The sequence below is a fragment of the Danio aesculapii genome, chromosome 10, assembly GCF_903798145.1.
Source record: "Danio aesculapii chromosome 10, fDanAes4.1, whole genome shotgun sequence".
NCBI lineage: Eukaryota > Metazoa > Chordata > Actinopteri > Cypriniformes > Danionidae > Danio > Danio aesculapii.
The window spans coordinates 2,363,562-2,378,979 of record NC_079444.1 but is presented as its reverse complement, the minus strand read 5'-3'; the positions used below and the strand labels follow the sequence as shown (position 1 = coordinate 2,378,979).

At 34.9% G+C, this 15,418-nt stretch overlaps 1 protein-coding gene across 1 annotated transcript in view; it reads right to left on the bottom strand.

The window, feature by feature from the left end:
• Positions 1–6,757: 6,757 nt before the first annotated feature.
• LOC130236296 (WD repeat-containing protein 70) overlaps positions 6,758–15,418 on the bottom strand; it is a 110,866-nt gene continuing 102,205 nt past the window's right edge. Inside the window, exon 18 of the mRNA XM_056466967.1 lies at positions 6,758–7,266. Within this exon, the coding sequence (XP_056322942.1) occupies positions 7,179–7,266 (88 nt within the window). The 3' untranslated portion in view covers positions 6,758–7,178. The remainder of the gene's footprint in view (positions 7,267–15,418) is intronic.

Genomic DNA, 15,418 nt, shown 5'->3' with positions numbered 1-15,418 from the left:
TAGATAGATAGATAGATAGATAGATAGATAGATAGATAGATAGATAGATAGATAGATAGATAGATAGATAGATAGATAGATAGATAGATAGATAGATAGATAGATAGATAGATAGATAGATAGATAGATAGATAGATAGATAACCGAATAGTGATTAATTAAATAGTATTGGTATAGTATTGGTCTCAATATCACTGATATTAGCCCTGTATTCACTTGGTATCAGATACCAAATTTTGCAGTATCAGCCACCTCCAGCAGAAACCAAGATCTGCCACATCATCAATAACAATAATAAAAGTATCATAAATCGGCGACACTAGCCCTGTATTTACTTGCTATCGGATCAATATCAAATGTTGCAGTATCGCTAAGCCCCAGCAGAAAGCAAAATCTGCTGAATTGTGATGAATGGTCTCTGATTTTGAGCACAACAAGCCTCAGATATACGATCCACTGACAGCACAGCGGCCGACCCCTTCGCTAAAGCCAGAGATGAGCACACGGTGACATCATCACCTGCTCCCGCATTCCCGACACTGGAGCGCCTGTTGACATCAGCACTCAGAATAGGCTCCAGGATTATTAGGCCGCGGCTCCTGAATCTGTAACTAATATCCAGACCCACACAGAATCCACGTGCACCGAAATCCACACATTTTTAGCCCATCATTGAGTCTATTTATTTACTTATGGACAGTTGAAGTCAGAATGATCAGCCCTCATGTTAAATCTTAATTCTTTTATATATTTTGTCCTTGATTTCTGGATTTCTGAACACATTTCTAATCATAATAGTTTTAATAACTCATTTCTAATAACTGATTTATTTTATCTTTGCCATGATCTATGCCATCACCATCACCCAGCAGCCCAGAAGCGGTTACTCACTGAAGCTAAGTTAGGCCGAGCCTGGTCAGTACCTGGATGGGAGACCACATGGAAAACTAGGTTGCTGTTGGAAGTGGTGTGAGTGAGGCCAGAAGGGGGCGCTCAACCTGCGGTCTGTGTGAGTCCTAATGCCCCAGTATAGTGAAGGGGACACTATACTGTCAGTGAGCGCCGTCTTTCTGATGAGGTGTTAAACCGAGGTCCTGACCCCCTGGTTGATTAAAAATCCCATGGCACTTTTGGTAAAGAGTAGGGGTGTAACCCCGGTTTCCTGGCCAAACTCTCTCCATCACCCCTCACCCATCATGGCCTCCCAATCATCCCCATCCACTGAATTGGCTCTATCACTGCCTCCCCACTTCACCTATAACTGGTGTGTGGTGAAGTGCTGGTGCTGGTGCTGTTGTCCTCGCATCAGAGCCACCCCCCCTCCCCCCACCTGGATGACTGTGAATTGTTTTGGGTTTATGGCCATACACGATAAATGCTCTATATTGACCTTATTCTTCAATGCGGAAGTGCGCTCGCTTTTGCGATTGTTTTAGAACTTCCGATTCAGTTGCTTATGGGAGAAATGACTAGGAATAATAAACGGCAGAAAACGGTCAAACTACTTACTCTACAAACAAGTGTTTGCATTACTATACAGACAAAGTAGAATAATATAATAAGAAAATATCAGTTTGCAACACCAAGCAGCAAAACGAGCTGTTTTTAACGTTTAAAAATGAATAGAAGTGAATGAGACCGGAAGTTTCGAGACAAAATGATTTCCATGGCTGCGCCCGCTCGTACGCGGAGAATAAGGTGAATACAGTTGAAGTCAGAATTATTAGCCCCCCACCTTGAATTATTTTTTTTTTTTATTAAATATTTCCCAAATGATGTTTAACAGAGCAAGGAAATTTTCACAGTATGTCTGATCATATTTTTTCTTCTGGAGAAAATCAGATTTGTTTTATTTCGGCTAGAATGAAAGCAGTTTTTAATTTTTTCAGATCCATATTAAGGTCAATATTATTAGCCCCCTTAAGCTAATTTTTGTCTCGATAGGCTACAGAACAAACCTCCCTAGTTAACCTAATTAACCTAGTTAAGGTCAATATTATAAGCAATATTTTGAATTGTCTCCAGAACAAACCACTGTTATACAATAGCCTGCCTAATTACCCTAACTTTACCCTAATTACCCTAGTTAAGCCTTTAAATGTCCCTTTAAGCTGTATTGAAGTGTCTTGAAGAATATCTAGTCTAATATTATTTACTGTCATCATGACAAAGAGAAAATAAATCAGTTATTAGAGATGAGTTATTAAAACTATTATGTTTAGAAATGTGCTGAAGAAATCTGCTCTCCGTTAAACAGATATTGTGGGAAAAAAAAGTTACATTGGGGCTAATAATTCAGGGGGGTAATAATTCTGACTTCAACTGTAAATACACAAATTACATTTACATGATGACAGTAAATAATATTTGACTAGATATTCTTCAAGACACTAGTATTCAGCTTAAAGGGACATTTAAAGGCTTAACTAGGTTAACTAGGTTATACATAATGTCCCGTATAACAGGGGTTTGTTCTGTAGCCAATTGAAAAACAAATATTGCTTAAGGAGGCTAATAATATTGATCTAAAAACTGCTTTTATTCTAGCTGAAAAACAAAACAAAACAAAGAGTTTCTCCAGAAGAAAAAATAATATAGGAAATACTGTGAAAAATGTACTTGTCTTGTTGAAATAAACATGGGCGTCCCTGGAAAAGAAGGCAGCATATTGTGCTCCAAAATCTGGATGTGCTTATCAGCATTAATGGTGCATCACAGAAGTGCAAGTTAACTTTGCCAAGGGCAGATATGAAATGATTATATATTGCATAAGGGGCTAATAATTTTGACTTCAACTATAAATGTGTGTAAAAACCCCATTTATTCAGTTTTTATATTAATTTCTGTAATATTATTGACTAATCTGCAAATGATTTATTAACGATAGAGATTGTAAAGTAATATTTATGGTGTTTCAGTAGACATATGTTATATGAGAGACTTGCTGTTTGCCAAACAAGTGTATGTAATTAGATTTGCATTGTACACCTTAAATAAAAGTTACAAGTCTTAAATGAAAGATTTCGTTACTATACTCCAAAATAATTCTACAGAAATCCGTAAACTGTTTTGCTGTTTTTTAACAAAATTCTCTGCAAAAAAAGAGCTAAACGTTCATCTCGAGTTAACTGCATTAGTCCCTGCTATTTTATCAGTTTCATGATGTTTCTGTTTCTTATGTACAGAAGTCACAATTATTCGCCCTCCAGTGAAATATTTCCCAAATGATGTTTAACAGAGCAACGAATTTTCCACAGTATTTCCTATAATATTTTTTCTTCTGAAGAAAGTCTTACTTGTTTTATTTCAGCTAGAATGAAAGCAGTTTTTAATTTTTTAAACCCATTTTAAGGTCAATATTATTAGCAATATTTTGGATCGTCTCCAGAACAAACCACTGTTATACAATGGCCTGATTGCCTTAACTTTACCCTAATTACCCTAGTTAAGCCTTTAAATGTCACTTTAAGCTGAATGCTAGTGTCTTGAAGAATATCTAGTCTAATATTATGTGCTGTCATCATGACAAATATAAAAGAAATCAGTTATTAAAGCTATTATGATTAGAAATGTGTTGAAAAAATCTGCTCTCTGTTAAACAGAAATTGGAGGAACTAAATATACAGGAGGGCTAATAATTCAGACTTCCATTGTACGTTCTTAATGGCACTCAGTAAACATAATGAATGGCTCTGCGCTGGGGAAGCTGTGATCCTTCACTCCTCATTACAATCTTTTTCTCAGACTTTCATCGCTCTGCTGATTTGCTTTCGAGGGTTTTCGGTGCATCACAGCTGCTCTTCGGGACAGATATCCGCCGGATTATTTCTGCGCTTATTATTTTCCAAACGCTCTCCAATAGCGGAGCAGAATTGTGGGGAAATCCCTCCACACGTCCATCCAGGACACAGCAGGCTTAAAGCAGAAGCGGAGTGCATTAGTGGCTCTCGGAGATGTGATAGTGTTACAAGTGTTTTAAAAAAGCAAAACTCATCCTGTAGGTGAGCCAGAGGGTACATTCCATTCGGTTGTAATGAGCGCACAATCCACATCTACAGATCTTCATCCTCCACTTATAGATCGCCGCACTTACGCAACGTAGCTAAAAGTAGATGTTTGCTATCAAGGCAATTTCAGCTATGCACTACACGCTTCATATTCCAGAGTCAGCATTAATATCATGGCCTAATTATTCACTTTGAGTGCTTTATTCTGTTCTGGTGCTCAGCATGAGATCGGTCAAGAGTATACATTGCAATCTAAAGTAAATATACATTATATGTGCTTTTTATTAGATATTCATTTGAGTTTATTTCAATAACAGTAAAGCTGTTCCTCCAAAATGTTAAATGTTTTTGAAACATTAAAAAAAGTGAATTTATTAAAGTATTTCTTTACTTTGTACGATTTTTATTTTGTCGCTACCGCACGAATCTCATAAAATTGGTCTTTTTTATCATATATTAATTTTAATGTTAATAATAATAATGCTATGCTGTCCATTCATTCATTTTCCTTCGGCTTAGTCCCTTATTTATCAAGGGTCTCCACAGCGGAATGAACCGCCAACTATTCTAGCATATGTTCTACACAGCGGATGCCCTTCCAGCTGCAATCCAGTACTGGGAAACACCCATACACACTCATTCACACACACACACACACACACACACACACACACACACACACACACACACACACACACACACACACACACTCATACACTACAGCCAATTTAGTTTATTCAATTCACCTATTGCTCATGTGTTTAGACTGTGAGGGAAACCGGAGCACCCACGCCAACATGGGGAGAACAATTCTGCTTTGTTGCTCATTTTTTTCAAATAGATACCATGAAATTGGGTTTTTTTTTATCATATATTAATTTTAATGTTAATAATAATAATACTATGCTGCCATTCATTCATTTTTCTTCAGCTTAGACCCTTATTTATCAAGAGTCTCCACAGTGGAATGAACCGCCAACTATTCTAGCATATGTTTTACACAGCGGATGCCCTTCCGGCTGCAACCCAGTACTGAGAAACACCCACACACATACATACTCATCCACTACGGCCAGTTTAGCTTATTCAATTCACTTATTACTCGTGTGTTTGGACTGCGGGGGAAAACAAAGCACCTGGAGGAAACCCACGCCAACACGGTGAGAACAATTTTGCTTTGTCGCTCATTTTTTTCACTGAATATAATGAAATTGGTCTTTTTTTATCATATATTAATTTTAATGTTAATAATAATAATGCTGTGCTGCCATTCATTCATTTTCCTTCAGCTTAGTCCCTTATTTATCAAGGGTCTCCACAGCGGAATGAACCGCCAACTATTCTATCATATCTTCTATTCAGCGGATGCCCTTCCAGCTGCAATCCAGTACTGGGAAACACCCATACACACTCATTCACACACACTCATACACTACAGCCAATTTAGTTTATTCAATTCACCTATTGCTCATGTGTTTAGACTGTGAGGGAAACCGGAGCACCCACGCCAACACGGGGAGAACAATTTTGCTTTGTTGCTAATTTTTTCAAATGAATACCATGAAATTGGGCTTTTTTAAATCATATATTAATTTTAAAGTTAATAATAATAATACTATGCTGCCATTCATTCATTTTCCTTCAGCTTAGTCCCTTTATTGATCAGGGGTATGAATATATATTTTTAATTATATATTAATATTTATGTAAATAATACAAATGCTTTGCTACCAAATTTGACAAATATATAATTTTGAATGTTTTCTTCTTTGAGGCATTACAATAAGTGAAGCATTTCTATTACATATATTATTCATCATTTCATATCTTTATTATGCCCTTGGCAAAGTTAACTTGCACTTCTGTGATGCACCATTAATGCTGATAAGCACATCCAGATTTTGGAGCGCAATATGCTGCCTTGTTTTCCAGGGACGCCCATGTTTATTTCAACAAGACGATGCAAAACTACATTCTGACACATTACAAAGTTCTGGCTGCAGAGGAAGAAGATACAGGTATTTGACTGGCCTGCCTGCAGTCCCGACCTGTCTCCAATAGAGAATGTGTGCAAGCACAAAATGCGACAACGAAGACCCCGAACTGTTGCCCACCTTAAGACTTGTTTGCAGGAAGAATGGCACAAAATGACACCTGAAACACTTCATCACTTGGTGTTTTCAGTCCCTAAAGGTCTTTTAAGTGTTGTGAACAGGATTGGCAGCATTATAAAGTGGTAAATGCTTTACCGATACAACAATTTTTGAAATGTGTTGCAAGAACCACAAACAAATTTATTTTCGGAAGAAAAAAAAGCAATAAAAATCATGAGGAACACATTAAATAATGCTTGTTGTATTGTCTGCAATGAAATCACGTCTTCCTTTTTTATCTGCGTTTTCCATACTGTCCCAACTTTCCCTGATTTAAGGTTTTATATGAAAACAAACGTTAATCTGTGATGCTATAAAAAAATAGATTCAGCTAACAACAAAATATGACACAATATGAGGAGCTTTCATAACAAAAGAAGCATTTAAAGATGGAATAAATATTTACGGAGCGCAGTGACTCAATGGGGAAGACGAGGCGGACCAACACACACACAAGACTCAATGGAAAGGAATGTGTTGTGCTAGCGTGACGTCTCCGATGTTTACATGACAAGCCGTCACGCAAACATGTGATCGCACACTCCGATACGTACGGCTACACAAAACACCGCACCACTCACACAGCTTCCACAAAAATAACAAATATCCCTCATCATTTATTAAAGGTTGAGTCAATGTAAAACATTTCTGCTTTACATCCCATAATAGCAAGTACAGAGTGTTTGCTGAAGCGAGAAACACGCACTCTACTATGGTGTTTATTTTTAATGTGAATACTACCCAAAAGCATAATGAAATACTAGTCAAAATAATAACGCAGACGACGATCAGTACGAGCAGAACTAAATCAGTTAAGAATTACTTTAAGCAAAATGACGACAATATCTTCTATTTCTTCCGCTTCAATACAGACTTTTATAGAGACGTAAAGATGTCCTTCCCCACACACAGAGTCCAAATAAAGGTTGGGAAAGTTTGAGAGAATCCAGATGGACGTGACTGTGTCGGTTTTACTTCACAACTCACACTCAGAGTAAAGCAGGAACAGAAAAGCTCCTCAGATCTTGCGCTTCTTCCATTCTGGCTCGTCTTTGTCATCCTCTTCTTCCTCCTCTTCCTCAGCGAACAACGGCTTCGGCTGCGTCCTGAACGCAGAAACACACATTCAGTATCACACACACACACATATGCTTGTTGGTTCTGATGGTTTACGAGGACTCTCCATAGGTGTTCACACTCCTGTGATTTTTTTCTTCATTTTCAAATATTTCCCAAATGATGTTGAACAGATTCAGGAAATTTTCACAGTATTTCCTCTAATATTTTTTCTTCTGGAGACAGTCTTATTTGTTTTATTTCAGCTAGAATAATAACAGTTTTTAATTGTTTTAAAGCCATTTTAAGGTCAATATTATTAAGCTTCAGCAATATTTGTTTTGGATCGTCTCCAGAACAAACCACTATTATACAATGACTTGCCAAATTACCCTAACTTTACCCTAATTAACCTAGTTAAGCCTTTAAATGTCACTTTAAGCTAAATATCTTGAAGAATATCTAGTCTAATATTATTTACTGTCATCATGGCAAAGATATAATAAATCAGTTATTAGAGATGAGTTATTAAAACTATTATGATTAGAAATGTGTTGAACAAATCTGCTCTCCACTAAAACGAAATTGGGCAACCAGCATCAAGCATGTCCTCATAAACCACCGTAATAGAGTAAAACTACAGTAAAAATATCCCGAAATCAGCAGTTTTCTGCATTTTGTGATTCATGTTTTTATTTTTCTGTTTCTCAATCGCATTATGGGATCTTGATCCTTCCTCCAACAACTTTTAACCTTGAAACGTTTGAAAAAGTGGACACGTTTAATCGTCTATATCGTCTGGGTTGGTGTTGTATACTCCGCCACAGAAACCGTGTACCAAACTGCAGCACATTTTCTGTCATTTTACAGACTTATTTCTCTATATATTATGTTTTATATAAACTCAAGCTACTAAAACGTCAATAAAAGTCACTTTGTTAAACTTTAGAGTTGAATTTTCAACATCAAAAATGGACAGAGCAGAGATCAACATCCCATAATGCAATACACAACCGGAAATACTAAATACGGAAACTGTACATTAACCAATATGTTTTAGATCAGGGGTCTGGGACCTTTTTTTCAGCAAAAGAGCCATTTCAATTTTTTTGGCCAAATGCATTTTTTTAAAGAGCCATTTGGGGATGTATATGAAGCATCACACGTTGAGAACGTCCATGTATTAAGCAGGATAATTTATAGATTTTTATTTCTTTTCGCCATCAACACTCATGGATGTTGTTTATATTTACGTGCGCAAGGTTACCATAGAAATGTAACTTGCTGTCGCGTTTCAAGTTAATTCACAGTGCCGCATTGGTTGAAACATCCTTTTATTCTAATTCATTTTGCTGTAAAAATAATCATTTTAATTGTATTTTCAATAGGAAACTGATTTTTAGTGAGAGTTTTCATTTTTTATTGAAGTGAGACAGCTGGAGAGCCGCATATTTTTGGTCAGAGCCACACGTGGCTCCAGAGCCATAGGTTCCCTACCCCATGTTTTAGATCATACCCAAGTCATTATACAAAAAACAGTCCTTGTAAACCACCAAAACCAGTACACACACACATTACAGCCATCTCTATGCAGACTTCCCACAGACATAATGATGTTTATACTGTACATACTGTATTTTCTCTACCTTTACCCCTAAACTCAACCCTCACAGCAAACTTATGAGCCGTTTTCCTCATGCATGGCGACCAAAAAAATGTCCCCACAAGGTCAAAATATACTGGTATTGTATGGGATCAAACCAGCCATTTATATGGCTGTTGCTGATCTAAAAATAATAAGCCTAAATTTAAAAATTGACACTGCATGTCAAATTATAATGAACAAAAACACATTTCAGAATAAGAAACATTGTCAAATTTGTTTTTACGCTTCATTTATTTTTAGATCTGCGACTGCAAAACAATTGGCAAGATTTTGATCCCATAGTATTGCTATACTTGTGTGGTCCCCACAACGTATGGAATACACATACACGCACACGCATCTGCAGCACACGTGCATCTGTATGAGGACAGAAGAAATGATGGAGCTGTGACGGACAAACACACAAAGAACAAGAACATGATGCTCAGATTAATCCACTTCCCTACTTTCAGTCCAGCACAGCTGATTAAAACACAACATCTGCTGTGTGGCACTGAGTCACAAGAGTACACAAACACACACACACAGGCACACGCAAACATAGACAAACACACAGACAGACATAGGCATACACAAACGCAACACACACAGGCATATACAAACACAAACAAATACAAACAGACATACACAAACAAGCACTCACATCCAATCATGAAGTGGCCTCCACAGAGTCCAGACCTGAATATTATAGAGGCTGTTTATTAATGCTTACTCATTTTCACTTCTACTTATCTCAGTCAGCTGCAAGGCACCATTTATACTCTGTTTTCAGGGTTTCTGTAGGATTCACAGTCAAACTTAAGACTTTTTAAGACCATTGTGAATGAAATTTCAGACTTATGCAGGGCTAAACACTAAGGATTTTTTTCATAATCGCTTGGTTGGGTTTACTTGCACTATTCAAAAACTTTATAATTAGTTACTTCTTAGCCACATATTTTAAACTTTAAATAATGTGTCAAAACAAGCAAACCCTAGTTGTATGCATACATTTTTTAACATACATATATATATATATATATATATATATATATATATATATATATATACATATATATATATATATATATATATATATAGGTAAATAGAGCTATAAATAGAGTTTAGTTCAAGTTTTTTTTTTTTTTAGATGGATTGTTGGTGAATGGATTGGGTAGCTTTACACGGATATACACAAATTAAGACCTGTTTAAAAGCGATTTAAGACCTACAAGACAATATTTAAGCAAATTTAAGTTTTTAAGGTCTACATTTTCCCTCCTATTCCTTCTGGAAAGGACTTAATTAGTTACAGTTTTCATTTTCAGCATGATAATGAGCCGCTAATTACAGTGAAATCCTATTTACAGAAAGAAAACGGCTGATGAAACACAGACGGTCATGAAGTGGCCTCCCTAGTGTCCAGATATGAATATTATAAAGGCTGTTTATTAATGCTAATTAATTGTTTTAGTTATTAGTTTGAGCTTATCTCAGTCAGCTGCAAGGCAACATATATTATACTCTGTTTTCTGGGTTTCTTCAGCTTTCATCAAGTCAAATTTAAGACATTTTAAAGGCTTTTTTCAGACTTATACAGGGCTAAACAGTAAGGAACTTTTCTAATAGTCCGACTGGGTTTACTTGCCTCATCCTTAAACTTTATAATGAGTTATTTCTTAGCTACGTATTTTACATAATGTGTCAAAACAAGCAAACCCTGATGGTGCGCATACATCTTTTACAACATACAGTAACATTCCAAAACGAAACAGATTGGTAAATAAAGTTAAAATAAATAGGTTTTGTTCAAAGTTTTTTTAGATGGATTTAAGACCTGCAAGATAATATTTCAGTAAATTGAAGACATTTTAAGACCCAGCAGAAGCTCAGCAGAAAATTTCAGCTAAATTGTAACTTTATTTCAAAGTGCATCATATTTTAGTACAAAAACAGAATAAACAGGCTAATATGCCTAGAAGGAATTAGAGTTTTGATAGAAAACCTAAAATATGTCTAAAATTACAAACATCTAATATTATTTACGACCTAAAACATGAGAACGAATGAAAAAAAAAACTGGACAAACCCTGAAGACAGACGACACGAGAGACGCAACAGAGCTGACCTCGATTCACACCACACCTGCTCAAATGTCACTCTGTGTTTATGTGTGTGTGTGTGTACACGAGTACGAGAGCATCAGGATCATTAGCTCTTTGTGTTATTAGCGTCCTCATGTCATTACTGTAGTAATAGAGTGAGCTCTTCTCTCCTCTAATGACCAGATACAATTACACACCGGCAAATACAACACACACACACTAAACACACTGGCACACACACTAAACACACTGGCACACGCTGACAAACTAGTAACAAAGTACTAGTGAGAGGCTGGTGATGACCTCAAGTAATTCAAAGCAAACTATAAATTAATTGAATATTCAAATATTAATATCCTCAATAATTAATACTCATATTTGACTTCAGGAACTTTATTGAATATTAGTTGTAATCTTTCATCATGACACAATTATTGCTGTTCTCTAATTTTGATTGCTGTATTTTCCACAAAATAAATGTCTGTGTGATCATGTAAAGCAGTGTTGTTCCACTTTGATAATGTTGCCCCAATTAAAATCCTTCATATTTTGAATGATGTAATACTGATGTCAAAAATATCATTTAATATCAATAAATATCAGTTAGTTAGTTACTTAGTTAGTATCAATACTGGTTTAGCTCTCTCTTCTTACCAGTAGGACGATGAATAAATAATAATACAATTAAGATTTTAAAGTTTTGTAAGTATGTAAGACTCTTCTAAAGCATAAAAACACCATCATATATTTGCAGATATTCAGAAACATGCGCAGTGAACATGTTTGTTTATCTGAAAAACAATGCTGAAGTCAGATATTCTGTTTTGAACATGTTTTCCGTGCTGGAACGGCTGTCTTTGTTTTGGTCATTTAACACGTCCAGTGCCAGTTTAGCCAATTCTATTCCAGCACCCCGGGTTGCCTTGCTGGAAAACAGCGTATTTCATTCAATCATTCATGACTAAAATGCGACCTCCGGTGGAGCAGACCCAGAAAATGAGACCGATTTAGTTCCACATGAGGTTATTAATTAGCAAACAATATAAATATTATGAGCGTAAACATTAGGTGAGCAGGTCACATTGTAACCTCGTGTCCTAACAACACGATACGTGACGAGATTTGCAGTAATGTTTGCACCAGACAAAACACGACAGAAATGTAAACACAGCCATTCAGAAGCACAGAATATGCACTCACTCATGAAATGGTGAGGTTTTTAATCTAATAAATACATATTAACTCTCTTTTTTTTTTTCTTTGTAATTTATTCCCTTTTGGACTCAAGGACTGCTGACGTGTCTGGTATAAGCATTATATGGATTAGTTATTATTTTGATATTTTTCAAGGTATCGTATCCAGTGTTGAGAAAAATTGGTCTAGATCAGGGATGGGCAAACTCGATCCTGGAGGGCCGGTGTCCCTGCATAGTTTTGCTCCAACCCTAATCAAACACACCTGCTTGTAGCTTTCTAGTGATCTTAAAGACACTAATTAGGGTGTTCAGGTGTGTTTGATTAGTGTTGGAGCAAAACTCTGCAGGACACCGGCCCTCGAGGATCGAGTTTGCCCATGCCTGGTCTAGATGGTGACTCTTCTGATGGACATTGAAAAGTATATAGATTAAACAAACATGTTATTGCTGTAGTATTTAATAATATTATTTTCAAGTTATTTTGAGTTTAGACCTTATTATTCTTGTATTTTTGAAACCTTTGTCAATGTGTAGAGCTTGAAACAAGAAAAAACCTTATTCTTTTTGTTTTAAACGACATTATATGCAGTTTTAATAAAGTTGCAAGTGAAAACTAAAAGATCTGACTGAGCTCATTCTGCTCATTTCAGCATCTCTTCTGAAAAATCGTTTTCAGGGCCAAAACAGAGTGATAGAAACTGCTTAAAACAATGAAAAACATCATCCTTTTGGTTTTTAAAATAAAAATCGTTTAATTTATTTGTTTTTAATCGAGAAAAAATAGATATTTTTGTTGAAATGTTGTAGTTTGCTTCTTTTGCAATAATTTGCATGAATTTAAATGTGTTATATTTCTATTTATAAAGATGTTCGGTGACTAAAATATAATTTTAATAAATAAACACGATTCCTTAGTCAGTTCTGATCAAATGTGCCAACATATCGTTGAAAGTATGTTGAACAGAATCAGGAATTTTTCCACAGTATTTCCTATAATATTTTTTCTTCTGGAGAAAATCTTATTTGTTTTATTTGAGCTAGAATAAAAACAGATTAAAATTTTTTAAAATGCAATATTATTAGCCCCCTTAAAGCAATATACGATGACTTGCCTAATTACCCTAACTTTACCCTAATTAACCTAGTTAAGCCTTTAAATGTCACTTTAAGCTGAATACTAGTATCTTGAAGAATATCTAGTCTAATATTCTGTGCTGTCAAACTATTATGATTAGAAATGTGCTGAAAAAATCTCTCTGTTAAACAGAAATTTCAGAAAAAAAATATACAGAGGGACTAATAACTCTGACTTCAACCGTAGATTATGCATATTAACTGAGAAGTTGATAAAATATTCATTATTAAAATAGGGTGTACTCATTTATCCTGAGCACTATATATTCGGGCTGCTAGTGTTTGGTGTTCGGCTCTGATCTGGACACGCCAGCGGTTGCAGACAGCTTTTGTTAGCGTGATTTGATTCTGCCAGCGGTGCAGTAAAAACAGATCCATGTGTTTTTCTCCTGATAAACATCCGACAGAAGACTGAGAGATGAGCAGATAAAACTCCTGACAGCTCCTTATCGGCCAGCATATTTCAGCAGTATAAGCACACACTCCCGCTTTACCGAGACGCGTACAGTACAGCCAGAATGTAAATACAAACGCACATCTCACATACGGTTCCAGCGCACGTAAACAGAGCATAAAACTGGGACTTCTTCCACATGCATTAAAATTCCAGCCAGTTGGAAAAGCTTTAAGGAATCACTCGGCCTGTGACAGGTAGTGTAATTTGGGGGACTTCATATCTTATTTTAGCGTTGGGTTAAAAAGAAATTCAGGATGCGATCCATCAGTGGAGTATGAAGAAGATCATAACAAAGAAACTGTATCTTTGGCAACGACCGCGGAGGTTTGATCTGATAATAAGCCTCAAAGCACAGCCATCCCAAAAAGGAGCAGATAAGAAATGATTTAAAGTTTAAAGCTAGACTTGACTGTCTTTGATTTTTTACACCAATAAACAAATATAAAATAATAGATATTATAACATATCATTTATATATCAGATTAGTCAGTACTGGAGCCAAATCTGGAGCTAATCAAACTTAAAATAACAGTCCAAAAAAAAAGTAGCCCAAATTTATGTCAGTGAAAAAAATTGTAAATAAAAGTTTTTAAAAAGAGCAAAAAATAAATAAATTAAGAGAAATAAAAATATAAAAAAATTTAGTTGTTTGTAATTTTTTTATGTTTAATTTTTAATATACAAATATGAAAATAATAGTCGTTATATATAATTCACAAATGTATTTATGTGCTCGGTGGGCAAAATAAAAATAAAAATATTATTTATTTATTTATTTATTTATTTATTTATTTATTTATTTATTTATTTATTTATTATTTATTTGTTTATTTATTTATTATTTTCATTATTTATTTATTTATTTATTTATTTATTTATTTTTTATTTATTTATTTATTTATTTATTTATTTATTTATTTATTTATTATTTTTATTATGTATTTATTTATTTATGTATTTATTTATTATTTATTTATTTATTTATTTATTTATTTATTTATTTATTTATTTATTTATTATTTATTTATGTATTTATTTATGTATTTATTTATTTATTTATTTATTTATTTATTTATTTATTTATTTATTTATTTATTATGTATTTATGTATTTATTTATTTATTTATTATTTATTTATTTATAGAGATTCATTCGCTGCTCTTTAATCAATTATACAATAAAGCAAAGGTTAATGAGATTCGATAACATGATTCAGTTTCTTTATAATAGCTATTAATTTTAATAGGCTGAACTTTTATTTATTTGCAGCTTTTTCATATTTTAATGTTTATCTAAAGTTATTTACAATGAAACAGCTCCAGATGACAAGATTTAGCAAGGTGATCCCTTATTTTCACATCCCAATCTTGACAGGTATGCCGTTGATCCATTCAGGTGGCAGTGACAAACTACAAGCTTCACATGTTTATACCAGTTTTATATCTTCATTCATTCATTTTCTTTTCAGCTTAGTCCCTTTATTAATCCGGGGTCACCACAGTGGAATGAACCGCCAACTTATCCAGCACGTGTTTTACGCAGAGGATGCCCTTCCAGCCGCAACCCACTCTGAGAAACATCCATACACACTCATACACTACGGACAATTTAGCCTTCCTAATTCACCTGTACTGCATGTGTTTGGACTGTGGGGGAACCGGAGCA